The sequence below is a fragment of the Tetrao urogallus genome (assembly GCF_951394365.1).
Source record: "Tetrao urogallus genome assembly, chromosome: 3".
NCBI lineage: Eukaryota > Metazoa > Chordata > Aves > Galliformes > Phasianidae > Tetrao > Tetrao urogallus.
The window spans coordinates 47,670,784-47,697,958 of NC_136815.1; the positions used below are offsets into that span (position 1 = coordinate 47,670,784).

The following is a 27,175-nucleotide window of genomic DNA, read 5'->3' on the forward strand; positions in this document are numbered from 1 at the left end:
CCCAAGCATGGCTGCCATGGAAATGGAAGGAAGGATTTGGGCGCTCTGGATTTTGCTGCAGGCATTCATGGGTGACAGAACAAGTTAGTGCTTTCTGCAGTCCCTGGCATTGCTGCAGGCCAAGCTGCTGGCAGCTGGGGCACATGCTGCTAGGGTAGCAGAGGGGAGCTGGGAATTGCCATGCAACTCAGCTGCCATCATAGAAATCCCTCACAGGAACTTGCTAGCTGCTGAAAAGATGTTTTCAAGAAAAATAATTTTTCACACCAGCAAAGGGCAGTAGCAGCAATCATATGATGTTTGGTATCTTTGTGGCAAGCAATGATTAAGAGACAAGCACAACATAAGAAAGCCTTTAAGCGTTTTCCCTAATTTATCCCCTCCGGAAAAGATTGGCAACTTAGTAAGGAGGAGGGATTTAAAAAGGTCACATTCCATTGGGGGAGCTTTTATTCATGTGGGAGCAGAGTGGTATTTGATAGTGCCCTGCTTCAGCACCTGGGCTGCTAGGGGCCAATGGGCTGCATCTAGCCTTCCCCCACACTGCACCCAAACTAGCAGAACATTACTGAAATGAGCTGAAAGTTGCTTCATCCTAGCAGTAAAACAAACACAAAAAAATGTGAGAAACAAATGGCTGGCAATTGGCATGACTTAGTTTCTTCTATTTGTGAGGACCGAACCATTACTCGCTTCCATGTCTCTCTCTCACCTCAACATGATGCAGGCTGGCAGAATATACCAAAAGCATTAATCGGCAGAAGAAATATGCTACTGTTTCTCTTGCAATTTCACATTAAAACTAAACCAAAAATACACTCTTAACTTGTTCTATTTTTAATCTCAAGTGGCTCCAACATTTCATGGTAGAAGAACAGCGCACTTCTAGCTGATCAAAACAGAAAATTATCATGAATAATTGACTTCATTATTGTTGTCTGTTTACTTGTCTTGTTATGTCGGACATTAAGGACTCCACACTGAATTCTGTGCAAGTGCACATCTCTTTTTATGCCTGTGCATTTTCTGCATGGCAGGTTTAATACATCAGCTGAGCTCCCCTTAGTAAACTAAAACAGACAGTACAAGATCACATACCGAGATTCAAGCATGGTATGGCTGGCAGCATGTACAACATGATTTCAAAATGCTAACAATGAAATAACGTTTAGAATGCATTAAAGAATTGTGGAGTGCTGCTGTGGGTGGGATATCTATATTTACTATTCAACAGTAGGCCAGCAGGAATAATTTAGTCCTGATAAGAGTTTCATTTTTACGTTCAAAAATGAAGTTAGAGAAAGGAAGTAAGAATGGTTAACACTGGATATATTCAGTAGCCTGAGAAAAACAGAATGATATAAGATTGGTCTGGAGGGAACTTCTTGGGATCATTTGGTCCCTCCTCCTACCCCAGAGCAAGATTAGCAATATCTAAATTATTCCTGACAGGGGTTTTCTGTCCTATTCTTCAAGACATCCAGTGAAGCAATTTCTCTTGGCAATCCACTCCAGTTCTTAACTATCATTACCATTATAAAAATTTTTCTAACATCTAGCTTGTTTATGTCTTTGCTGTCTGAGGCAGCATTCCTTCTCCTATCCCCACTGGATATGATTTTCTTTCTAAGGCAGCTTTTTCAGTAGGTGGGCAGAAGTAGGGCAGAAAATAAACAAAACCTATTTTGTGCATCTACATGGAGTGTACATAAAAACTACACCCTGAAAGAGATGACTGAAAAGCACATCTTGGTTCACTGATTATAATTGTTTCATAAAGTAAGCCCTCAAGGTGCCCATTATACCTATAAAGTATAGCAAGACATTGCCTTATGAAACAGATGAGGGGATAGACTTGAATCATTTGCTCTAAAATGAACAAAATCTTAGAGAAGTTAACTAAAAGAAGCTAAAAAATTGGAAGTTCTCTTTTTAACTGTAACCACACTTAGAATAAAGCAAAATGTTGCGTGAAGCTGTTGTGCTCATAAAGAAGCAAAATCAGTTCTAACAGCAATATCAGGTAAAGTATTTGCAGGCAGGCTAATAGTTATATGTAGAAAAAAGAGTAGCACTCACTCCACTGGTAAAAAAAGGCTCTCCATACAGTACTCCTTCTCAGAAAGCAGCCTGCACCCAAGAAACATTATCCTTCCAGTGTCGGGTCCTTATATGAGCCCAGTATGGGTCTACCCTGGGTCCACCCCTTATGGGCATACAGGAGCACAGGTGCAAACAATATGTCTGTACTCCCTGGTCCAGGCACACCCTTTCACCAGGTGCTCCGTCACCAGCTCAAGCCGTGACATAACAGTTCCTATACAGAAGCTGAGCCAGATGAACAGATACAGAACAAAGATTTTTGTTTCTGTAAGTAAGGTGATCATCAGGAAAAGGCTGAGGTTATCAATACCTTCTTTACATCTATCATTAAAAGTCAGATCAGTTATCCTCAGTACTGTTTATGAGTGGTGTTCCCCAGGGGTTAGTACTGGGTCCCATCCTGTTCAGTTTCTTTATTGATGACCTGGAAGAGGGGATCCTCAGTAAGTTTGCAGATGATATCAAGTTGAGGGGAACTGTCAATATGCCTGAGGACAGGAAGGCCCCACAGAGGGTCAGGACAGATTGCTGGGCTGAGGCCAATGGGATGATATTCAGCAAGGCCAAGTGTTGGGTCCTGCACTTTGTTCACAGCAACCTCAGGCAAGCTACAGGCTTGGGGAAAAGTGGCTCAAGACTGTGTGGAAGAAGCAGACCTGAAGGTATTGGTCAGTGCTCAGCTGAACACGAGCCAGCAGTGTGCCAAAGTGGCCAGGAAGGCCAATGGCACCCTGGCTTTGCCAGAAATAGCGTGGCCAGCAATAGCAGGGAAGTGATTATTCCTCTCTACAGGGGTCTGTGAGAAAGAAGCACTTTTCAACAACTGGCAACAACCATACAAGCTTTATGGTGAATCTAAACAGGGAACCAACACTTAGCTTAGAAAAACAGGCTGCAAAATTTCAACAGGAATTCGGATTTGAGGAAAAGTTTGAGACTTTTCCTCTCTTATTTCAACTGCTGTTAAGGCAGATGGGAATATTAAGTGATAATCCCCGAAGAAGCTGTAAGTGCCCTTTCACTAGAACTAAGTGAATAGTGTAAATTTGGTTATCCAAATGTTTACAGATATTTAATATATTTATACTTTAAATTTATTGAATATTAATTTTCTTTTTGTTATATGGATTAATCACAAAGCTTTTGATTCAAATGAAAAATATTGTACACATAGGCTGTTCTCCAAAAGTAATGCTTCCTATTTATTTCCATGGAAAGTACAACAGATACAAAAAGCACAATAATGCTATATGATAAAACAAATTCTGGGCTAAAAAACACCATTTTCCAACATAATCACTACCATTAGCTGTGCATTTTCACCAGTAATTACCAAGAGCCTACATGCCATGCTTGTAGATATCTGAATCAGCAGAGGTGACCCATGCTGATGTTGTCACTGCTGAAATGCACCACCCACTGCCTCACTGTGCTTACATCAACTGGTTGGTCTCCATAAATGTTCAGCAAGTATCGATGAATGTCACTGGGCGCCAATTTTTCCATATGGAGGAATTCAGGGGCACTCCTTTGTTTCATGCACACTTCCATTCTGTCACACTGCCCCTCTGCTGCTATCTGTCACACAGCAATAAAATGTGATGGCATACTGGAAGATTCAACCTCAACTGCCATACCACCAAAATCCACCTGTGATGTCATGGGTCAACATAATAACATAGGAAGCGCTACTTTCAGAGCAGCCCTCATATTAGTGTTGGAATTGAGGTGCTCACTAGTTTTTCAGATAAGTCAGACACTATGTTTTATGTTCTCTAATTTGAACAAGCATTCTCATAGTATGTAGTTCTACACAATCCCTCATGTGTATGCACCAACTTGCTTTACATGTTTTCTGGAAGCTTGTTCAGATACTTACTGAAAGGAAATTCAAAGCCAAGATGGGAAAAATGGAACTTATTTATTAAAAAAATTTCCACCTGATATTCTTGTAAATGATGTGACATCATTCCCTAAGCCCCTCCAGCCTGGAGAGCCATGATGACAGTAACAAAGTGACTACATCAGCCTCCTGATCGGCAATACCTTACTTGAAGCACCAGTTAAATAAACTCTATTTCTCTTGTTTCTAGGAGGTGTGGTTTGTGTGAGAGGACACAAAGCCCAGAATGGATGCTGCTGTGGAGCATAAGCAATTTCACATACCCATCACTGATACTAAGTTTTAACCAACTGAACAGGCTCTATATATCCATCGGTTGAAAGTTATTGCTGTTATCTTCCCATTGCCAAAACTCCAATATTTCTCTGAGTTCCTTCAATAAAAGTGCAGTTTCCATCATTATCCTCTGCTTTTTAAATATACAGAAAACAGACATCAGATGCCATAAGAAAATCACTGGATCTAGAACTATGCCCACCTGCTACTTTTAAATAAATGCATTTTTAAAAAATCATCTTACCTTCAAATTTTCTTCTGACTTATAAATTACTCAGTGATCTTAATCTTACCTGATGCATGAGCATGAAAAGCAAGAAAGCATCCCCTTAGCTTCTGGAGAGATGACAGAAAAGATTGCAATAACACTTACAAAAAGCTAAGTAGTATTTCATACATCTGTGACAGTGGGCTGCAGATGTTGCTACCTAGAGCAACAGTATTTCCAGAATACTGTTACTTCAGCTGAGCATCCAGAGCTTGTGGAGTTCTTTCTATCACTTTCATGGGAAATCCCAAAAATTCATGCTTCAAGCAAGCAAATATAAATAACACCTGAAGGAAAACAGTTTTTTCCTAGCTAAAAGTCTGATGAAAATGAAAGAGATTGCAACATGAAACAATGAAACATACTTTACTGGAAACATATTGTAAAACACTAATAAAAACATTCACCAGTCTTATTGGACTAATTAGGAAACTCATTGTTCCCTAATTGGACATTATTCAACAGGAAAGAAAATTAACAAGCTTCCCTGTGTGTGTCTAAAAATACCAATCATAAGGAAGATGGAGATATTGCATCCCCTCACATTTTCCCTCTTGTCTCCCTTTTCTTTGTGATCTGGACCACTGAAGTTAATGAGATATTTTCATTATTTTAGCAGAATGAGGACACCTCTGTTTAAAGAAAAAAAAAAAAAAAGTATGCTTTTGTTTATATGACACTTATTTTTTTCCTAGGTGTATTTTTGAGTGTGTTAAAATAATACAGAAACACCCTAAAGCAAACGTGACTTAGTTCTGAAGACCAAGATGTTTGTCATACCTAAGGATGCATGTGATGCTGTATATTGTAGTGTAGTGTATGGACATGAGACACAACTTCAATTTGTTTGAATGCCAGAATAATTCAGCCAGTGTGTCAGGCTACAATTATCCTCACATTCTATTTCATTACTCTCAGTACAGACACTTCCAAAGGCAGCATTTTAGTAAGTCAAGAAAGTGGGATAATCACCTTCAAAGTTTATGTTATTCCATAGTTTCCTGAGAGCTGTATATTTCATGAAGCCATGAAGACATCTACATTTGTTGTATTACAAGGAAAATCAAAGCTAGAATGATCTCTAGCTTTGAGCTCAACATTTAACAAAATCCTTGCCATGAGTCATTCCACTTGCAGGGTCTGTAGTATAAAAATCTTTTTGACCTTTTCTCATCCTCTCATTCAGATTAGTCCTAGCATCGTGTGTGAATACAGACATTACGCAATTTCACCTTTATTTCACCCAGTGCAGATGATGCACTCTACCTTCCCATCAGACTGAACGAATATGCCCATATGTGCATATCACCTCCCTTCTAACCTCAATAAATTACCACAGAGGCAAAAGTATCCATGAGCTTTGAGACTATAAAAAGTTTTTTACACACACACACAAGGGCTACTCTGAAAGTCATGCCTCTTACATTATTATGCTGGACCATCATATCAGAGGCAGATGTTGGTGGTATGGCAGTAAAAGTTGAACCTTCCTGCCAGTATTCTATTACATTATGTCATCATGTGACAGATAGCAGCAGAAAGACACTCTGACAAAATGGTGTCTGACAAGGAAGAGTGTATGAAGCAAAAGTGTGGAATTAAACTTCTCCATGCAGAAAAAATTGCACTCATTAATTGACACTTGCTGAATGTTTTATGGAGACCAACCAGTTGGCCTGAGCACAGTGAAGCAGTGGCTGTAGTGTGTTTCAGCTGTGTGAAAGACAAGCCATATTCTGTCACACCACAAAGCAATGAATGTCTCGATCAGCTCATCTGCATGAATCGGGAGATTGAGACCAGGGTGCTGTTCAGAGCTGAACACCAGCTTCAGTGTGCTGGTTGGTCAGTGATGGTGGCAGCATTGGAATATTGAAAAGTTTGCACCAAGTATGTCTCACTGTGCTCACACAAGAACAGAAAGAATGCTGTATGCAAGTTTTTCAGGTTTTATTGAACCAATACAAGGCCGAGAGTGAAGTTCCTTTGATCACATCATTATTGGTAATGACATGTGGTGTCAGTGCTATGAGCCAGAGTCCAAAATAGCAATCCATGGAGAGGTGACATGTCAATTCCCCATCAAAGAAAAAGCTCAAGATGCAGCCCTCAGCAATTAAAGTGATGTACGTTGTCTTTGGAACACAAAAGGGGTGATCATTCTGGAATTCCTGCAACCTAGACAAAATATTAACTCTGACTAATGTTAGTCATGATGTTGACTAAGCTGAAGGCTCAAATTTATACAGTCAGGCCAGAGAAGAAGATGACCTTTGTCCTGCAACAGGATAACAATGTCAGCCCTATATCGCTTTGAAGACCGTGGAACACAGTCAGAGTCTTAGCTGGACTATCCCACCACACCCAATGTATAGTTCAGATTTGGCACCTTCTGACTTCCATCTGTTCAGGATGATGAAAGAAGGACTGTGTGGACAACGTTTTCCTAGAAATAGCACTATTTAGCAGCTGTAATACACTGGGTCACCTCCATTGGTGCAGAAATTTTGAGTGTGGCATGCAGGCTCTTGTTCATTGCTGGTAAAGTGCTAAAATAGCTAATGGTGATACCTATACTGAAAAACAGCATTTTATATCTGAGAATTTGCTCTATCAAACAATGTTATTTTGCTTTTTGTATCTATTGTAGTTTCCATGGAAACAAATGTAAGACATTACTTTCAGAGTGACCTATGCATATATGCACACTTGTTTTGTTATATATCGGCTTTGGAAAGTTTCTGATCAGCTTAAAAGTCAGGAATTGGTTGGCTTATTCTAAGTATCACTCATTTATGAGGGAATAAGACATAAGAAGAGAGGCAGCTACAATGGAATTTACACAGTTCTGTACCATAGGGGAAAAAAAAGAAAAGGATATAGCCATATAGACTCATAGAATCACTGAAGTTGGAAAAGACCTCTAAGAACATCAAGTCCAACCCTTCATTAACCACCAATATCACCCACTAAATCACATCACTAAGTACCACATCTGCCCTTTCATTAAACACCTCCAGGGATGCTGACTCTACCACCTTCCTGCCAACTTCTCCAGAAGAATACTGTGGGAGACAGTGTCACAGTCTGCTAAAATCTAGGCAGACTACATCAATAGCCTCTCCCTCGTCCATCAGATGGTTCACTCAATCATAGATGGCAGAATGAAGCAGGAAAACTATGGTAATAAGATACATCTCTTAGACCTTTTACCCTCAGAGTTTTCCAGTTCTTTACATATCTCTCATCTTTTAAGGTAAGAAAGTGCTGCCATCCATCTTTGTGTTGGGCTGACTCACCAGCTACTACTAGTTCCTTACACTTTTGGGTGATTCTAGGTCTTCATCTTAATCAGCTACAAATCTTTATAAAGTTTACTGAAACTTCCTATCCTCATTCTTTAGTAAACTTGACTAAGGTTAGCCAATGGATTCAAGAGGCGCTGGAAAGTGGGAAGGAGACATTGACTTGTGGAGAGGTAATGTGATTGCATTTTTTTTTTTTCCCCCTGCTGAAAACTGGGCTAAACATGACCAAGGTACATAAAGATTGTGAAGCAGTAAGTCCTGAATGAAGCTCAGCTGTAATAGAAAAGTCAGTTATCCACTGACTGAATCTTCTTGAGAAGTTAGCAAACTGTTCTGCTTTCTATCTGCCTACAAATGCAAGATTTCTGCTGTCTTTCAGGAATAGGCAAGAAAATGGCACTTTCTTTTTTTTTTCCTTCCAACTGTATCAGTTTATCTGGACTGTGAAAGATTAAACTCTAGGAGGATACTGCCAGCAGAGAGAGAAAAGACTGCTTGCTTCCTGGTAGGATAATGAGAGTGCAGCAGCGGAGGTGTGCATTTCAAGATCATAGCAAGCTGTGCTTTATTCAGAATGGTACCATAGCATTTGATTTGTGCTGTAACCACATGGAAACCATGGCATGGGAAGAATATTGTAGGAGGGAGATTGGAAAGTGTAGGAAGAAAAAAACCTTAGTGAAAAACAGGAAAATAAATTTATATTATGTAAAGGGGATATGACCTGATTGTTCTGTTCAGAAGTTATTCCTTATATAAAAAGAAACATTGGTAGTAATGAAAATCCTTTCTAAGAAGAGTAGGCACACGAGCAACGGTAGGTAGGTAGGTGGGAGGAACAGCGTGGGTTGTGAGAGCAATATTAGCCTCAGAGAGAAGTCCCACAAGATGAAAAATCCTTTCAAAAACAACAGTGAAAGCAAAAGAGGACACGTTCTTCAGTCATTTTCCTGCCAAACATGAGTGCAGCTTACTACCTGTTATACAGGAGACTGCAATATATAGAGTAGCAGAAAGAAATGCAGACAAATACTTCCAGTTTAACAAGGCAGAAGAAATGTAGTGAAAATACTGAATACCACTCAACTTTTAATTGTTAATAACGTCTTGCAGGACAAATAGAAAGTCCACTAGTGTCAATAAGTGTCTGTTCGAGTGTCTGCTAAATAGAATAACTTTCAACTCATTTCCATTAAGCTCTAATTCAGGTGCTAATTGAGCTCTACTCAACAGTAAGTCAAATAAGTAACTTGTTGTTGCACGTGATACAATTGCTTGATGCCTATATTCAGCGAATTAGGGACCCTAATTTAGTCTGTGGCAGACAAGATAGCACAACTCTATCATAACTCCCAGAGTGATCAACATAGCCCTGGTATGAATAAGCAAGCCTCTCCAGGACAAGGTCAAGTCATGCAACTAGGAAGGCGTGAAGAAGTCTGCAAAAAATTAAAAAAAAAATAATCAAAATCTAGACTTCAATTCCCAGATAGTGTTCTTGGCTACTACTCACATAAAGAAAATACAAAACAAAATAACAACAAGAACACCCTGTTCAGCAGAAAGGAATAAAAGCAATGCATAATTATATATCATACAATTTATCGCTAAAAGTAGAAAGAGTCCCGAAAAAACATTTCTATAAATTATCAGATTAAAATAAATAATTATACTTCATGCCAATTAATGTTGAAAAGTCATTGAAAAAGAGAAGTTACTTCCTGTTTTGTCCTCTTTTTTGCTTTACCACCATTTTCCATTTTCCCCTTAGCTCCACTGTCCTGAAATTTACATTGTCGTTTCTTTAAACTTACACAATTTTTACTAAGTGCAGCTTAAATTAAAGCACATTCCTAAAAGCTTTCCTGAATAGGAATGGATTAAAGTGCACAGAAGCACTTTGCAGAATTACAATGACTTCAAGCTAAATGCAAACCTGCTTGCCTAGCTAGCCCCTCTGACCTAACATCCTTTGTGGGTGAACATTGACATGCAAGACTTTTTTTTTAAAATACATATAGAACAGGAATGATCAGGAGCAAATCACTCTAATTTATTGTACTATAATAAGGAACTATGGAACATATTTTTCTGTGGTCTCAGGATGGGTAAGCTCCAATCCTCATGGCATTTCTGTGTATAAAGCAAGGTTTTGTGGAGTTTGTGCTACCTAATGTTTATATTCACCTTTCTAGGTGACTCTGTGCTGGCTGCTGTAGCTAATCACAGAGGGGCAATTTTGGCTCAGGAAATGGTAAGATGAAGTCTGTTGGATGATGAGAGGAATTGCTGGATTCCTTGAGCAACCTCTGGCAAGTTCATGAAAATCCTTGCAGAAAATGAGACCACATTTTCCTCTCAACACTAGTGAAAAACACAGAGCAGACAATTACCATCTTCCCCAGAAATAGGCAGGCTGCTGCAGGGAGTTGGAATAAGTTTGGCGTGGTCTTCTGGTCTATTCATCACTGACATTCTTAATAAGGATCAAATGTTTTCCTCTACAATCTTTTACTCAGATAAGATTTAGGAAAAAATATGGGGTAGAGGAGAACAAGGAAGGAGAGGAAATTAATGAGGGAAGTACAGAAGGAGTCTTTTGTCTGTAATCACGGATACTAGAAGAGATACAGCTCTTTTTGTTTCCATTTTAAAGATACAGCCTTAGGCATGTTGTACTAAAATTAGGTTATTTTTGGTTCAGTGAACTATGATTCACTGCAAATTTTTGCAGATGACAGACAGAAACAATTGCTGCTTTAAAACCACACTTTTTTTAAAATGGATGTAATTTATTTTATTGCTTTAGGGTAGCTCTCCATTTTAGAATCATTTAAAAGAAAACACTAATACCAAAACTGTCGATTCATGCAATTTTCATGAGAATTTGGATTCTTTTGAAAGGATTCAATGACATAAAGTACAACATGACGTAAAACCCATAAATTCTTCTTTGATGTTGACTAAAGCTTTTATAAATAATTTAAGACATTTCAGTGTTGTTTATGTTTTTCCACCAAATAAACAGTGCAATTCCAAATGGACTGAAGAGTGGAAACTACGGATTTATCTATTTTCAGAAAGCCATTGTTCTTTTTAATTAACTGTCAGATACCCTCTGATGAGTTGCAAAGACTAGCTTTGAGCTAATTTTACATGTGGTATTCATGTAGAGTATATATAAACACACAGTTACATAAAGCTTCTGCAGGTGTAAGCTGTAATTCAGCAACGTGTTCAAAGAACAGATCTGTTGTAAACACTTGAGCATCTTCAGTTAGCACTAACAGGCTGAAATACTTTGCAAAGTCCAAGCGCAGGCAGTTGGGTCCCTTTGCAAAATAACGCTGAAATACATGGCCAAGTCTACCCTCAAACCAAAAGTAATTATGATCACATTTTTTCCTTAACTGGTGTCCAAAAGTGAATAGCAGAGTCAAAGATGAGCAGACAATATAGGTCTTATTGAAGAGTTTTAAATGATGTAGAAAAAGATTGACTTACTTGAGGGTGGTGAGCTCTGTAAGGGATGGCTGGGTGGCCTTGAGATAGCTCTCTCTCCGTGCAGCAATCTTTGGAGATGGCTTCGGACTTGTGTCTGAGTCTCCACTGTCATCATCCCCCATGGCTTTGATGTAACTGCCACTACGCATCCGCCGGCAGGGAATCTCATCATCTTTGCCTCGTGGAGTGTATCCAGACCATTCATCTTGAGGAACCTGCAGTTACAAACCCAATACTTTTATTAATATACTTCTCTGCGATGCGGTTTCACAGCACGATTTGATCATGCTAAGATGCCATGGAAACATTACAAAAATTCACATGGGCAGTGGCCCATCTTCAGTCCCACTTAACTGAGGAATGCCATTTGCAGTGGAGGATCCCTATTTTTCTTTGGCAACTACCATTTTCATTCAAAGGATTTACAAACTAGATCAGGGTATTCTTGACGAGGCACAAAAAGATGAAATATGAATTTAAATTGCAGTCTTTTCAGATGTGAATCCAAACATGCCACACTGATTTTTGGTTCAAGACACACTTAAAGTCACTATGTCTCAAGAATCACAAAATCAGGTTTGCAAATGTGAAGTTATAATACTATCACTTGTATAGCATAATTAGATTAACTAGACCCTCATCAGTGCGTACAGATCCTCTTTTTGAATTACTTTAGCCTGAATATCTGAGTCATAGAACTCTCTATTCTTTTCTTTACTTATATTCAATATTCCTCTTAATCTGAAGTTTGTATTGCCCATTCTTTGCTGTGGAAATCTGAAACACTGGGAATGTGTGTTCACGAGATTTAGGGACACAGCAGGGGACAACCCAAGAGCGCAGTTCTCTTGCCCACCTATCCTCTCCCTTCCATTGCTTTTGGGGCTTCTGACCATCACAGACCAACATCTTTCTCTTTTCTGCAACAGCAGAAAGAACGTACTTTAGAGCAAGGCTCCTGAAAATTTGTCCTGAAGTAATTTCACAGAACCCTTTTAAAAAGAAAAGGTGAAACTGAAAAAGCACTTCTTAGGTAAATATATTTTACGTTTGATTTATATAATACTGGTTATGACTTTACATTTGTTTGCCACTTTGCTGATAATCCATATTAAACAACCTCAAATCTGGGTTTTTAAAATTTGTCCTACAGTTTATAAATACCACCACTTACCAAGATAATCACTAAATGTTTCCTTTCTATGAGCAGCAACATTTAACTCCTAGTGAATATCTTGTGTATCCATTGCTTCATAAACTTCAGCCATAGCATTTACACACCAGCATGTTTATAACTGGAATACTGAACTGTTTGCTAACAGCTTGGTTGTTGATACCCAATGCAAACATAAATCCAGAGGCTGTAATTACTTTCACATTTTACTGGCAATGTAGGTCATATTTTATGGCATCAAATTCAAACTATTCTCACACAAACTATAATCCAAAAAAGCTCTGTAAACAACAACAACAAAAAAAGGATGGCTCTAAGTATTCATGGGCTTATTAATGATTGTAATTGACCAAATAAGCTACACCATTGCTTTGTTCCTGTCTGATGACAAGCTCAAGACCTCACCAAAATTCTTCCTTTGTTGGCTGTTTTCTGCTGCTGATATCAGGTTTTACAGCTTTCCAGAACCTCCAGAATTCTTTCCTCGGGCTCAGCCCAAGCCCTCTTCTTTTCTCCCAAATCTCTCTTGGTCACGGCTGGCCCTGCTAAACTCACTTGAATATCTAACTTTTTCCCTTGATTCCTCAAGATTTAATCCTGAAAGTGTAATCTAGTTTATATCTTTATCAACATGATTCTGTGTTCTGTTTCAGGACTCAGACTTCTCAACTACTCCTATTTTTATTTAACCAGATATTTTCCTTGTATTTTTTTTAAACCAAAATGCCTCTTTTTTTTCCCCCTCAAATACATTTAGTTAATTATTCTGGAAACACTACTTCTGTGAAGCATTTACATTCTTACATTCCAGCAACATGCAGTTTGTTACTATTTTTTCCCCTTTTTGTTCCTTCTGTAGATTTCTTTCCTCTCTTCTCTCCCGTATTCTCCCCTTCCCCCCCTCTCCCTCCCCAAACATATTTCCATGGTCTTCAATAACATATGTTCTGTAAGGCAAGAATATATGTTCAGTCAAGTTCATTTCTTACTGAGCAAATGTATACAGAGTTCTGTATTTATAGGAAATAATTGAATAAATATACTTAAGAACATCTAAAATATCCTTCTAGTTAAGAGAAGACTGAAAACTCTAAAGTCTACAGACTGAGAGCACAAAGTGTTTTCAGAACACATTGGAGGACTGAATATACAGCCTTGATAAATTTCCTTTTCAGGTAAAAAAGACATATGCAGTGTTTTACCTCTAGGATTTCTGAGTTTACGTCTAGGCCTCAGATCAGGAAAGCTGATGATATCCTTGTTTGATGTGCTCATCTTTGCAATGTGCAAATTGAATATAGTACTTGGTAGTGGTTTTGATTATTGACATACAAGAGCGTGGAACATTTTGCACTCCTCCTCTAGCACTGATTCTTGCATTAGTTCTAGGCCTACAGCATCAGTATACAAAGAACTTCAATCTTTATTTGTAACAGCCCCCGTATACACTTAGGAGCCTACAGCTCCTGCTTGTCAGCCTTGGCTTTTCAAGTCACTCATACAAGAAATGAGTTAAGAGAGAAAAACCAAGCTTCGCTGACATTTTGATGAAACGATTGGCCTTCACTCAGGATTTGAAATCCAGTCACTTTTCAGGAATGTATTTCATGGCCAAGTAAAAGCATAATGGAGAATCCATGACTGCTCAGAGGACATGTACTTCTATCTGTTTAATGTTTTATTCATTATGCTTTAGTTAAAGATTTGTGCTATTTCTCATTAAAAGAAATTTTGAATCAGTGTCTTTAGCTGGCAAATAAAACATGTTAGTATGACAGTAGGATTGGTGTCCTTAACTGAGCAAAAGCCAGAGGAAGTAAAGTTACAGTGCTCGCACAGCACCCGTAATTCAGGCAAGGTGAACGCTTGTAGCTGTGTTACATTATAGACAACCAAATAAATTTAGTGCTGTAGTTTATAGCTGCAGTACTGAGGAGATATAGCTTCTGTGGGCACGATAACTCTGAAATTCCTAAATTCTGTTATGAATAATCCCATAGAAAAGTACATTACTTTTAATCCCAAAGCTTCTCAAAAGGATTTAGATACAACAGGCCATGTTTTGAAAGCTGTTTGCAATGAATTTGCCACAAAAATTTACACGTGCACACACTGCAGATAGATAGAAGTGTCCTGGGATGAGCTTTAAAGCCCCTAGCTACACAAATTCTATGAGATGATCAGGAGGAAGTCTCCAGTTCAAGCTCTGCTTGCTCAGGGAAGTAGGGCATCTTATAAATAACAGCACACTATCATTTCAGTAGCTCTTTTGCCTTTGAAAGGTGCAGCAAAACACAGTAATGGAAACTTGATTCCAAATGTGGAGGGAATGAGGGGGTCTGCTATGTCAGTTAAACAGTTCACCCAGTGTTACTGCAGATATGAGGATATTTAAGGTTCAGCATTTCTTGTTTATTTTCTTTTTCCCCTGATAAGGTTTCACTATTTAAAGAAATAATAGGGAAAGAAATGTGGACCCAATTCCTCTTTTATTTCAGTTTCATAAGAGCTGGAAACCCTGATTTCAAAAGATGGATTAGGAGGAAACAGTGAGCCATCGTGTAACTGTATGAGAGCACTTGCAAGGTACAGAAATGCAAGTTTTACAAGTAGTTGATCTTTGCTTCGACTGTGCTTTGTATGAAAGGATCTTAAAGCACTATCTGCATAGTTCTTGGGTAGGACAAACAATCCTTAAAGCTCAGCATTTCTTAATATAGTTATTTCTCTGTTTGGAAAATAGAGACATAAAATAACGCAAATGTTTTTATATTTGTGTCTATGTACAAATACCTTGAGCAATACTTGATGAAAGAACTGACCTGATTTTCAGAGCTGCTTTCATTGGTGGCAATATGAATGGCTGTAGCAGCTTACAGTAGGCAATGCAATTTACTGTCAACAGTAAAGCACTTGCATTATGGAAAAGAAGAAAAACATAAAACCCTCTTTAAAATACTAATTAAGAAAAATAATTGATCATATTATTTCTTGCATTCAGTTTCAGTATGTATGGTACTAAACATAGCACATTTCCTTCTGCTGAGCTAGAAAAACACTGGGGGAATTATTCATGTCAACCTCCTTTTCATTTTTTTCACTCAGGAGGTTTGCTGAGATTTTCCCACAGGCTCTTACTTCATTTGAATGGCCACAATTCTATCTTGCAAGGTCACACACTATGCTGCATGCAAGTGCATATGCATGGTAACAGCTGCCTCAGAAGATTAATGGCATTAAGATTGACACACCTGAGATAAAGCTGTTTCATGCTTTTAAGAAAATTGTGTTATCCAATTACCTTGGCAATCTCATTTTTTCAGTATCAGAATATCAAACAGAACTCACTTGTATGATTGTTTCTACTCTTATGAAAAAGGGGAAAGAACTAAACTCAGATCTAACAATGAACATCATTGTTTTTTATTAAAATAGAACTATTATTATTCACACTATTGAAGTAAAAAAGATCTTGGAAACATTTCATTCTGGTCTTTAAGATCATATACAGTTCTTTACAAATCTAAAAATCAAGAGTGTGCTTTAATTATACAAAACAGCCCAGTGAAACAGAAAACACGTATTACTCGAAATACACACAAAATATACAGCAATAGCACTGAGCCAGACAACCTACTGAAAATTATGACTTCAGTTCTTTAATAGGCACTTTGAAATAAAATGGTTGCTACAAATATGAAGACTGAGTTGGACTACATATTCTTTTAATTCAATGACGTACAAGTTTTGTAAACAGAAGAGTATGCAGATAACATGCTGCCATCAGCAAATCTCATGAATCCAGCAAACCTGGATTCAGCCTCATTCAGTGTACTGGTTATCTGTCCTGCTGTTTAACTGAATTTATGGTCCTCTGGAAGTGGTCATACTTCGTCATTAGCCAGACTAGAGTGAAAAATCAACTCTATCCCAGTTGAAATCACTGACCAATTTCTTTAAGCTTTTTATTTTATTTTATTTTATTTTATTTTATTTTTTCTTTCCCTAATAGCTAATCTAAGTCCCTGAATAAAGAAACTAAGCAAATAGGTATAGGGGCTCCACAGTTTTCGGACATTCATTGCAGAAGCTCGCACTTGGCAGTATGTGAAATAAACCTACCATGCAAGGACAAAGATAAAGAAAACATGTTATATTCAAGCTCTAAAGAATAAGAATTAGAATATCTAGTTTCCTTTCCCCCCTTCTCCCCCCAGAATTGTTATTAGCTTACCTTATTGGATGAAATAGCAAAGAGACTGTCTCTATAGCAAATTAAGTTCATTATTGATTTGTAGTTTGATTTGGTTTATTGCAGCTGAAAACATTAAGGCTTCTCCCTGTGCTATGCCAAAGCAATGGGGATGACTACAGAAGTAAACACAAGGACTGGAAGGGAGTGGCTAACAATCACTCACAGCAGTAACTTGTAACTTTAGCTTTCTATTAGTATGCAAATACTTAATGAAATGAAATCACACGACTAAAGAACAATGCTTAATGACTGTTCAGTGCAGATTTTCAAACTTAGCTTAGCTTAGTTTCCTTAGCTGTTATTATACCTCTTCTGTGCCTTGTTATGGAAGTTTCAATTGCCATCTTCCTCTTACTAAGCCTATTCCTAGCACTCATGGAATTAATCAGACCAACAAAGGTAAGCAGTATTTCAGTCTATCAATGTGCATGCATTAAAAATAACTGAAGTACACAAAATAAAAAGGAAGTCTTGCAAGCCTTAAATAACAATATGTGTTTACCAAGTTTCAAGACTTTTCCAAAAGGAAGACAGGAAGGATGCTTCCATTTAGGATAAATTTAATATTTTCAGTATCTGCAGCAGCTCTTGATTTAGTTTGTATGATTTCAGCAGTAGAGTTCTAAATTATTATAAATTATAAATTCATTTAATTTAGTTTTATATGAACAATATTAATGGCCTGTCTTCAATAGAACATTATTTCCTCAGTTTTGAGTGCCCCCAATTTGCATCAAACCTGGATGAGCACTATGAAGAATTGCAATCTTAGTTCCTTTAATGTTAATTTGAAAAGTTCAGTATGAATCCTTATAGAAAAACTCCAGTTGTTTTTACAGTCTATAATTTTCATTAATCAAAAGCTTTCTGTATTACTAGCTTGATAATCTGATTCACAGCCTGTCTTATGAAATGTGCCTCCTGCACAAAACAACCACAACTGGACTCCAAAATTAATTTTCTCCTCCTGTTTTACATGTAAAAATCCAATCAACAGGAAAGAGAGCCACTTGGACACTCTGACTACAGCCAAGGATTTTCCAAGTTTACCTCCCTCAAACATATTCTGCAGAAAGAAAGCCAAACAACAGCTATAGACTCTATTACCTAAGGGAAACTGAAGTTCATACAGACTGAGATTAGGTTCTGAATTAAAACTACTTCAGTGATACTCATACTTCATCTTTCTCAAAACCCCTGAAGCTTTCAGTTGCAGCTTCCAGCAGCCCTTTCAGGGCAGCTGGCTATAATGAGGTATTCCTCCTCTCCCAAGGACAGCAGGAACCTGCAGAATGACTGCTAACATTAATTTCAGTCTTTGAAGGGACACTTTTCATGACTAGAATGGAGAACTGTTCTTTCATCACTAGACACCTTCTTTGGGATGAATCACTTCTCTTTCCAGTCACTTCAGCATCTGCATACACTGACTAGCTTGCATAAAAAAAAATTTGTTAAATGAGATGAAATTTTACCTTTCTTTTGCAACATATGATTACAAGCCCGCTATCACCTGGCAAGAAATTGGCTCATAGATGGAAGAACGTGTTGCTGAATCTGAATCCTTGGAAGAGAAACAGATGTGATAAAGAAAGTGTTTTGAGAGAAAAAGCCCTGCTGCTGTTTCTGTTGCTTGACTAGATTTGGAACATCTCTGATGCTTTGCTAACATTATGCTCTCACAAGCAACAACTGTAAGTAATGCAGTTAACCTACCATCATCAGCTGACTATTAGCTTCTGTCCCATATTAGTATACAGAGGCCAGACTTCACTGAAACTTCCACGGTGTTTTCTTTTGGATTACTGCAATGAAATATATTTGGCTAAGAAGCTGTTGATCAGTTCTAGGGAAATATTACTGGTTTCAGGTCTTAATAGTACATCTTCTAAATAACACCAAACTGTCACCTCTGCTCTGCAACACAGTCTCGGTGGATACTGAATCAATGTCATGGCCTTGACTCATATCTGATGGGAAGTGAATTGATAGAGTCCAAGATATCTAGAAGATTTCCCCTCAAAAAATCATAAACAGGTTGAGGTTATGTCATTAAGGCAAAATTAGACAGAAATTTATTTGCATGAAATATTCAGCAACAATTTAAAGACTATCTCTGGATGTCCTGAGCTATCAAAGCTCTCACACTGTCTTATACACACTGCATATTGCTTAGCCTTTGGTAAGACAAATATATGTATCTCTCAGAAGTCACTGTGATAGGACAAGAGGAAATGGCTTCAAACTAAAAGAGTGAAGATTTAGATAGAATATATGGAAGAAGTTTTTTTACAATAAAGGTGCTGAGGCACTGGAAGAGGTTGCCCACAGAGGTGTGGATGCCCTGTCCCAGGAGTCACACAAGGTGGGGCTGGACAGAGCACTGAGCAACCTGATCTAACTGTGGGTGTCCTTATTCACTGTAGGAAAGTTGGACTAAATGGCCTTTGAGGGTCCCTTTCAATTCAAACAGTTCTATGATTCTACAATTTTAAGTCATAAAATCACTTTGCCCTCTACCCAAGCAAAACAGTCAATTGCCTTAACCCAGGGTATGTGCATGAAAGTAGAGACAGTGTACAACAGATTCAATTAATTCACTACTAGATAGAAGCTTAGCTGGACAACAGATACAGTGCAGGAGTCTTTGCTGAGCAGAACAGAAACCATGGCCAGCTGGCCATACCTCAAACCACCCTCCTGACATGGTGGAATTCCCCACTCAAGATCTGTGCTACAAATTCCACTCTTGAAAAGAAGAAATAAACAAAATCAACAACTACATGTAGAAGAAATATGCCTTATTATTTCACACTGAATAAGGCAGGCATGTCACCGCTCAGTGCTTTTTTTCCCACCCACTCTGCAAGTCCCTGCAGGAAACATTAGGAATTTTGAATTCGGATGTAGATTGAAATGATCCTCTTTGCTTGACTGGATTTGTCTTGAAGGTTTTTGTAAACATTTTTATTTTCTTTTCATCTTTTTTTTCTTCCAGTAAAACTAATGAAAATAATCAGATTAGAACACTCCAGATATTTTGTACTACAAGAAGTCAAATCAATGACTGAATCAAATCTTATATATGTTTATACCATGAGGAACTGAAATAGATAACAAGTGCTCACTTAGCTGAAACTGTAGCTTTCAAATATTTTCTATAATAACAGTATATATAACATGGTGTCACCCAAGTATGTTAAATCCTCTATACTGTATGCCAACAATATAAAAAAGGGACTGAATTATTTTCTTTGGTTTATGAGCTATGAGAACATAAGAACGCTAACAGGATGAACTGAGAATCATTCTTCAAGTTAATCTGGAAAAAATAACATTAGTGCGAGTATATTCAATATAAAGAAGTTACAGGATGAGGATAAAACCAAGGGATAGAAAATGACAACCTAAGAAGCATGGGCAGATAAAATCACAGCTACACGTGATGTACTGACATTGTGCTCTCTTAGTACTTAGATGGCCTCCATTACTGCATTACTCAGAAGCCAAAGGTCAGTCCAGATTTTAATTAACTGAATGAGAACACAGCAGTATTTAAGGTGAAACATACAGCAATATTATTCTCTCCATTCTTTCAGCTGACACTTTTTTGGAAAGGCAAATTCATGCACTGTGAGGATGAAGAAGATAGCTGTACTGAAACATTCTCCTTACTTTATCTATCAGTATAGTAAAGGCATCTTAGCAACATTTGCAGGTAGGCTAAAACCAATATGTTTATTGGAATTATTTTTTATTAAAGTATTTTTTAAAAAATAAGCAATTTTCCCCCTTTATTTATAACCTCCAAGTGCCCCCAAATTCCGTAACTTTATTCATTAGTCATGCTTACCATCCCTTAGCATTTTTCAAAGGGAAATAAATTAGCTTTGTGTGAATAATACTTTTTTTTTTCCTTTTTTTTTTTTTTTCCCCAGTTTTAATGTAGCTAGTTAGTAATTTGTTTAAAAATCACAGCCATTTAACAATTCCTATATGTTTATTATTCCTTTACCTGGTACATGCCCTAGACTATGTTATAACATGTGGCATTTTATTTCAAAATTGCTTGTTTAAATTGTTTCGCTCACTTTATTGCAAAAACTATGTACTATATGAGTTGAATAAAATCATCATAAAAACTTGCACCTGATATACTTTTTAAATCCAACTGGTAAATTGCAGGAGGAACCACAGACAATTTATTTTTAATTCATTGCAGATTAAGAGAGAAAAACACAGGTCTTCAGATGCATGAAAAATGGAAAATCATCATTAGTGGACATTAAAACACAACTTCCACATATACGCAAGGATATACTGAAAGATTAATTTGAATATGATAGCGCTGACAGAAATGCAGACAACACAAATGAAGCAAAAGTAGAGAACAGATGAAAATGCAGATTGACTTTCATAGATAACAGACCTAACGAACTTCTGTGTCTCAAGGACGAACACTGCAATTTAAACATGCCACATGAACAAATACTATGACAGATCCTGATCCTTATTAGTGTCCCAATTTACGATGAGGTCATACCGTATATTTGGCGACCCATGGACACAGACAGCAGAAAGAGACGCAGTACAAGCACCGTCTCCTAAGAAACAATGGAATTGCCTTTTCTAAGACTAGAAAGCAAGTAACTTTAACTATTTGGGTTAATTAACATTACGGGACATCCTGCCTATTACCATCAATCTTCTCATAGGAAATTGAGCACTGTACCAACCAGAATCGTCCGCCACCAGATCCAGTCTTTGAAAAACCAGGAAATGCTTATCACATCCAGAAAGTTGGCTTACAGTTTTTATAGTATTTCCCATAGTCTCCCACCAAAGGATTTTGATGCAGATGCAGAGCTCAGATGATAGCACGGTCGTCCCCACCTACTGCACTTCAGCTTTCAGAAGTAAACGTCCTTGCTCAGCCCTGAATATCTGACACTACTCACTTCAGTTTCATCAAAGGGGGTCAAAAGAAAACACATGACTGACTCACATTGGAAGAAAAGAGGAATATTAAGAAAAATATAATCCTTTGAATTCTTCTCCATCTCTTAACAAATGGATCAAGGACAGAGGGAGCAGCAATCACAGGGCATAATGAATAGCAAAATTATAATTAGAGACAAACTATGCCATGTATTTGATACTCTTACTTCAATACTTCAATAATCATCAATTCATAGCGAAACAAAAGTGTCAAAAATATCTACTAGTGCATTTAGACTCTATTGTTTGCAGAAAAAGATGACTGTTATATTTTGTCTCCTTTTGCTTAATCTTAGTTATTACAAATGAGAAGCTACTAGAAAAGTGGAAGCTGTCCACTGCTTTGTATATTATTATCTCAAGTTAGGAAAACAGTTTTGAATAATAACTAAGAGAAAAAAAGTTCCTTCTCACCTTACTTCAAATCAGTCCAACCTCTATTAAATAAAAACACTTTTCCTGAATTAAAAAGTAGCTCAGTAAAGGATCTCATCTTTCTACTGTACAGCTCCTCATTCTTGAAAGGAGAAATAGAGAGAAGAGAGAAAAAGTATTCCAACACTTAAACTTCACTGAGAAGAAAAATTTGTGTGAACATCTTTAAACCATCCCATGAGCCAGTATCCCTTTCTGAAATCACAAAGGCACAGACTGGAGTCAAGCCTCCCTGGTTGCTCCTTCCCCTCAAACTCAGAGGCTGGACACTGCACTTCAAAAGCAAGATGGGAGCAGAGCCTGCTGGGGTAAGGGAAGGCTGCGATGCAGGAGGATGCTGCACACGGTCCAAATTCCAAGTTATGAGAAATAAGCCCATCTGTAACATGAGCAACTGCCAGCGCCTTTCACAGAATGGCTTTGTGGAAAATATCACACTAAGTGAGATAATTGTTATTTCCATGTCTTTTCACTGAGAATTCATCCAGATACTTTTGTGGTAAAAACTGTTTCAGGCAGAAACGCATGTGATTTTATCCATGCCTTTTGACATAGTCAAAGCTACAGGGATTAAGAATTATTTATGTATTTATTTATTTGTACTATGACTTTGAGAAAGCATCACTACTTCAGTGAATCCAGTTACTGTCACAAGAACAGTTTGCATGGACAAAATAGTTGCCTTCATTCAAGGATCAGAGAGTTTATGTCCTGGGCAATAAACAATGGCTTAAATTACAAGTGAGTTGATAAGAGCATCTATTTAACATCTAATGAGTTAAATAAAGCAACAAAGAGGCATTATTTAATTAAAATCATTATCAGAGTTGCCCAGTACCGACATGAATTTGCAGCTAAGTTCCTTTTATCTCATTTAGTGCATTTCTAATTGTTCTAACAGCACAGGACGTTAGTCCTTTGGTACAATGATTAGAAGGTCATTGGGAAAAGAACAGATATTCAGAATGCTTCTAACAGCCCATGGACAGAGGGATATTCTACCATTGTTAATATATATTTACATTACAGGACAGCCAAAAGGCCTCAGTTATATTCTGCCCTCCATTGTGATGGGCACTGGGGAAACACAAAAGGAAACAGAGTCCAAGTCCCAGAGGGCTTGAAGCGTAAAAAGATGAGTGATGCAGCGAAGGCAATGGGATGAATTCAACAACACAGAATGAGTTTTCACTGTCTGTATCCATTCGTTATCTTTTTAAGCTCCCAGGGGAGAAGAATAATCCCAGTCTACTCCGTTAAATCCACCATGTTCTGTTTGAATATTTCCAATGCTAATCAAAATCTAGTAAGATTTTAATTTTTTTTTTTTTTAGCAGTTTCAATTCAGTTATACTTCCCTGACTTTTTTAAACAAGCACAGAATTGGAAAAAATGAAATGAAATGGAAAACCACAACAATACAGTACGAGTGAGTACATAATCAGGATAAGAAACAAAGTGAGGATTTAGTTATTCTGATTTCTGCTCTTGACAGCTGTTGGACATCTATTTCATGCAGACAAAGATAATATCCTCTAATTCCACTTCGGAGTCTATTCCCATCAGTTAAACATTGTCTGAAAGTCCCTATGGAGGTGTTCGTTTAAAGCTAATGCTGGCACAGTTTTTGCTCTTTTCCTGCCATCTGGTCACATACTGAGTTTTCAGCTATTTTATCAAAACTGGAGAGGAAAATCGAAAGAGTAAACAAAAACATCAATAAAAGAAATCTGAAGGTCCGAAGTAATCACAACAATCAAGTCTAAAATAACAATTTCTTTTCCTTACAGAATTCAGACAAAAGAGACTTAATGCAATAAATCTCAAAAAATTGCAACCTTATTGTAATATTCTGATGCTATTCGGAAACCTACCCAGTCCCTATTAACAGCTATAAACATACTGAGTGCTCATATTACCCCCTTTTCCCACACCCCAATCCCCCAGAGATTAACAGAAAATACACTGATCCTCTTCTTTACATTTAAAGCTTAGAATCCCAGAAGCTGGCATTTAGAATTATTTTACATGCCATTCATTAATACTTTTCATGATAATTTTTTAGAATGTGGATGCCTCAGTCCTACGCTTTCTCTGCATACTGACTTAAACAACAGAATGTGGAAGACATTAAAGGACCCATATGAGAAAACTCATTACATTTTCTATATAAATAGACAACAGTCCTACTACAGTAAAATGAAACCAAATTGTCTTAGCAAACCTCTTTTTTCCTCATGGTCTTCTCTCTTCTCTCTGCAACGTTGCTCCATCGTACACACACACTTAGATGTGCCATAAGTGCTCTGTTTAAAGTGCATAAAAGCTATCCACAGCTCTTCTAGGAATGAAACTGTTTTAATATTTTCTGATCCATGTTCCTGCCACAAACATTCACTAGCAGTATGATAGCTCCAAGAGCAGACATCTGATTCTTGACATTTAAAGATACAATACTGGTGAAAAATAGTGACGCTGTATTAACTGCAAACAGCTTGTGAGGGAGTAGGTGATGTACTCCTAAAACGTATAATCAGAACAAGCAATCATTTCAACCTTTTGGTTTTGTATTTTTGACTCAAAGCCATGGAAAAGAGAGGTAGCCAGATAAACAAATCTGGACACTTTGCAATAAGTATTTTATGAGAATTTATATTCAGTGGCAGAAAGGAACACAGGTTTTTCCTGATGCAGAAAGTAATAAGGTTCCTCAAAGTTCCTCAAAAGGGTCTCAAAAGCTTTCATAATAAAACAAGCAGTAAATGGAGTCAAATCCTGAAATTACAGAAATCAAAGAATTTGTATCCTGGTAACATTCAGTTAATTGACATTGTAATGCTAACTACAAGCACTACAAGATCACATTCTCTGTACCCCCACTGTGACTGCTTTATAAATGCAAAAAGTACACAAAATGGTCTTATTTTTCCCACATGAAAAAAATTAAGCCTGTACCAACACAAACTGTTTCTTTGAAATGCTGAATGCTGATAAAAATAAAATGAAATAAAAAGGAAAAAGAAAAAGAAAATAATTTATTTTCAGCCATATCACCCCTTGTTTGGTGATCAGATACCTCTCAGGAAAGCTGAAATAACCTCCATCCCCCACAAACACCTGTAACATGGCAGAGCACAATTAACAGCAATCAGCTCTCCACACTGTACCTGGAGGTACTGACATGACCGTTCCTGTTGACACGTCTCTGCCTTCACCACTGTCTGATCCAAGTTAACTGATGCTTTCTGGTAAACTTCACGGGCTCTGCTCACGGTTAATGTAGAGGACCAAGAGCTTTTCTTCATTAGCTGGGAGTCCAAATTCACAGGCAGGTTAGCACAGGTAGAGCACTTGACATCATTATTGCTTCTGGATGACTTCACAGTATGTTCACTAATAGTGTTATAGGCTTCCATAAAGTATTGGGAAGAAGAACGATCAGGGCATCTTCCCATGGTCATTACCCCACTGGGACCATGATAAATGCAAACATCATTGTCCAAGTTGTCATCTGAACTCCACCATCCTGACGCATTGGATCTGGGCTTACCTTCTGATCGCCTTTCTTTACTCTTGCTGCGCTTCCCATACCTCATCGTTTGTGACTCCTCTGGACTCGCTTTACTCCCATTGACGCTCCCCTTGGATGGTCCTTCCAGTGAATGGGACTTGGTAAAGAGCTTTTGGACAGAATGAACCAGGTGCCGGATCCTCCCTGGGCTGTCACTGCGGTGCTCCATGGCAGTCCGCTTGTACTGCAGAGTATGGTAGCCATCCCGATTCAGAGGCAGCTGCCGCTCAAACTGGTCCAAAAGGTTGGCAGGAATGCGGTTAGTCTTGTTGGCAGTTCCATGGGGAACCAGAGCACACTCGTCCTTGAGTTCGTGGTGGGAGTTATAGTGTCTCCGAGGGAACGTGCTGCTGGCAATCTGATCATTGTAGGGCACCATGCACTCTGCCTGAAAAGAGTTCCTTTGAGTGTAGTAGGGGTGGTCTGCAGGGTGAGGGTCCACCGGGTTTAACAAATATGGCTTCCTGTCCGAGTGATGTGGCAGGCTGTCACACGGAGGGTCACAGGTAACCCCATGATGATGACTACGGCTGCTAGATAAACCCTTCATCGCTGATGTAATGCAAGTCCCAAAGTCATCTAATATGTATGGCTATGCAGCAGGCAGATCTCAGAGAAAGGCCTAAAAGAATGAAATACAACAATGTACGTTTAGCCTTTACTGTTTTTAATTACAAAAATAATTGGAACAAATATTCTCTGATTCTTTCTATATCATTTTTTTTTCCCCATGCCAGTAGTGATATGGGATACCTAAGTAACACATAAGCAAAATGATCTTACTTCACCAGCTAGAAAACAGATGCAAGAACCTTTTCTGATATGAAACTTACCATTGCTCACTAATCCACGGCAAGATAAGTATCACTGTCCATACTCTAAGACCTCAGTCCTGAAAGCATTCATGGATGGGGACCTCCAAAGAGCCCTTAATTGCTCACCTGCTTGTTTTTGTGACCAAATGAATGCATTAAGAGAGATCATCTTAATGGAGTGTTTTGTGTTTACTTCGGGCTAAATATAAAGCAAGGTGCAACTGCTGGGAAATATTCTTCTGGCCCCAGTGCATATCTGTTCAGGTGCAGTTTTATATCCATGTTGCCTGCCTGTGCTGTAAATATTTACAGACAATACCAACATTTTATTTCAGCAATATCTTTTCAAATTAATTGTAAAATAATTAAACATTTCTATGCCCATCAAAATGAAGCCAAACTATCTGTTTACTTTTGGGTTAATTTGTTTTACCTACTGTTTACTTACTCCTATTTGTAAAAATACAATCTTACTCTTACAATGCACAGTTTGAGTGTATTTTCCATAATTTTTCAGAGTGCTAAGCAGTATTTAAATACCACTACACTCTCTACCATCAGGAGA

At 37.9% G+C, this 27,175-nt stretch overlaps 1 protein-coding gene across 1 annotated transcript in view; it reads right to left on the reverse strand.

Moving 5' to 3' along the window:
• The window catches only part of DLGAP1 (DLG associated protein 1), a gene marked incomplete at both ends in the record, with an annotated part of 129,908 nt that extends 103,563 nt beyond the window's left edge, over nt 1-26,345 (reverse strand). The window contains 2 exons of the mRNA XM_079533714.1: nt 11,363-11,577; nt 25,392-26,345. Of these exons, the coding sequence (XP_079389840.1) occupies nt 11,363-11,577; nt 25,392-26,345 (1,169 nt within the window). The remainder of the gene's footprint in view (nt 1-11,362; nt 11,578-25,391) is intronic.
• Nucleotides 26,346-27,175: the final 830 nt, after the last annotated feature.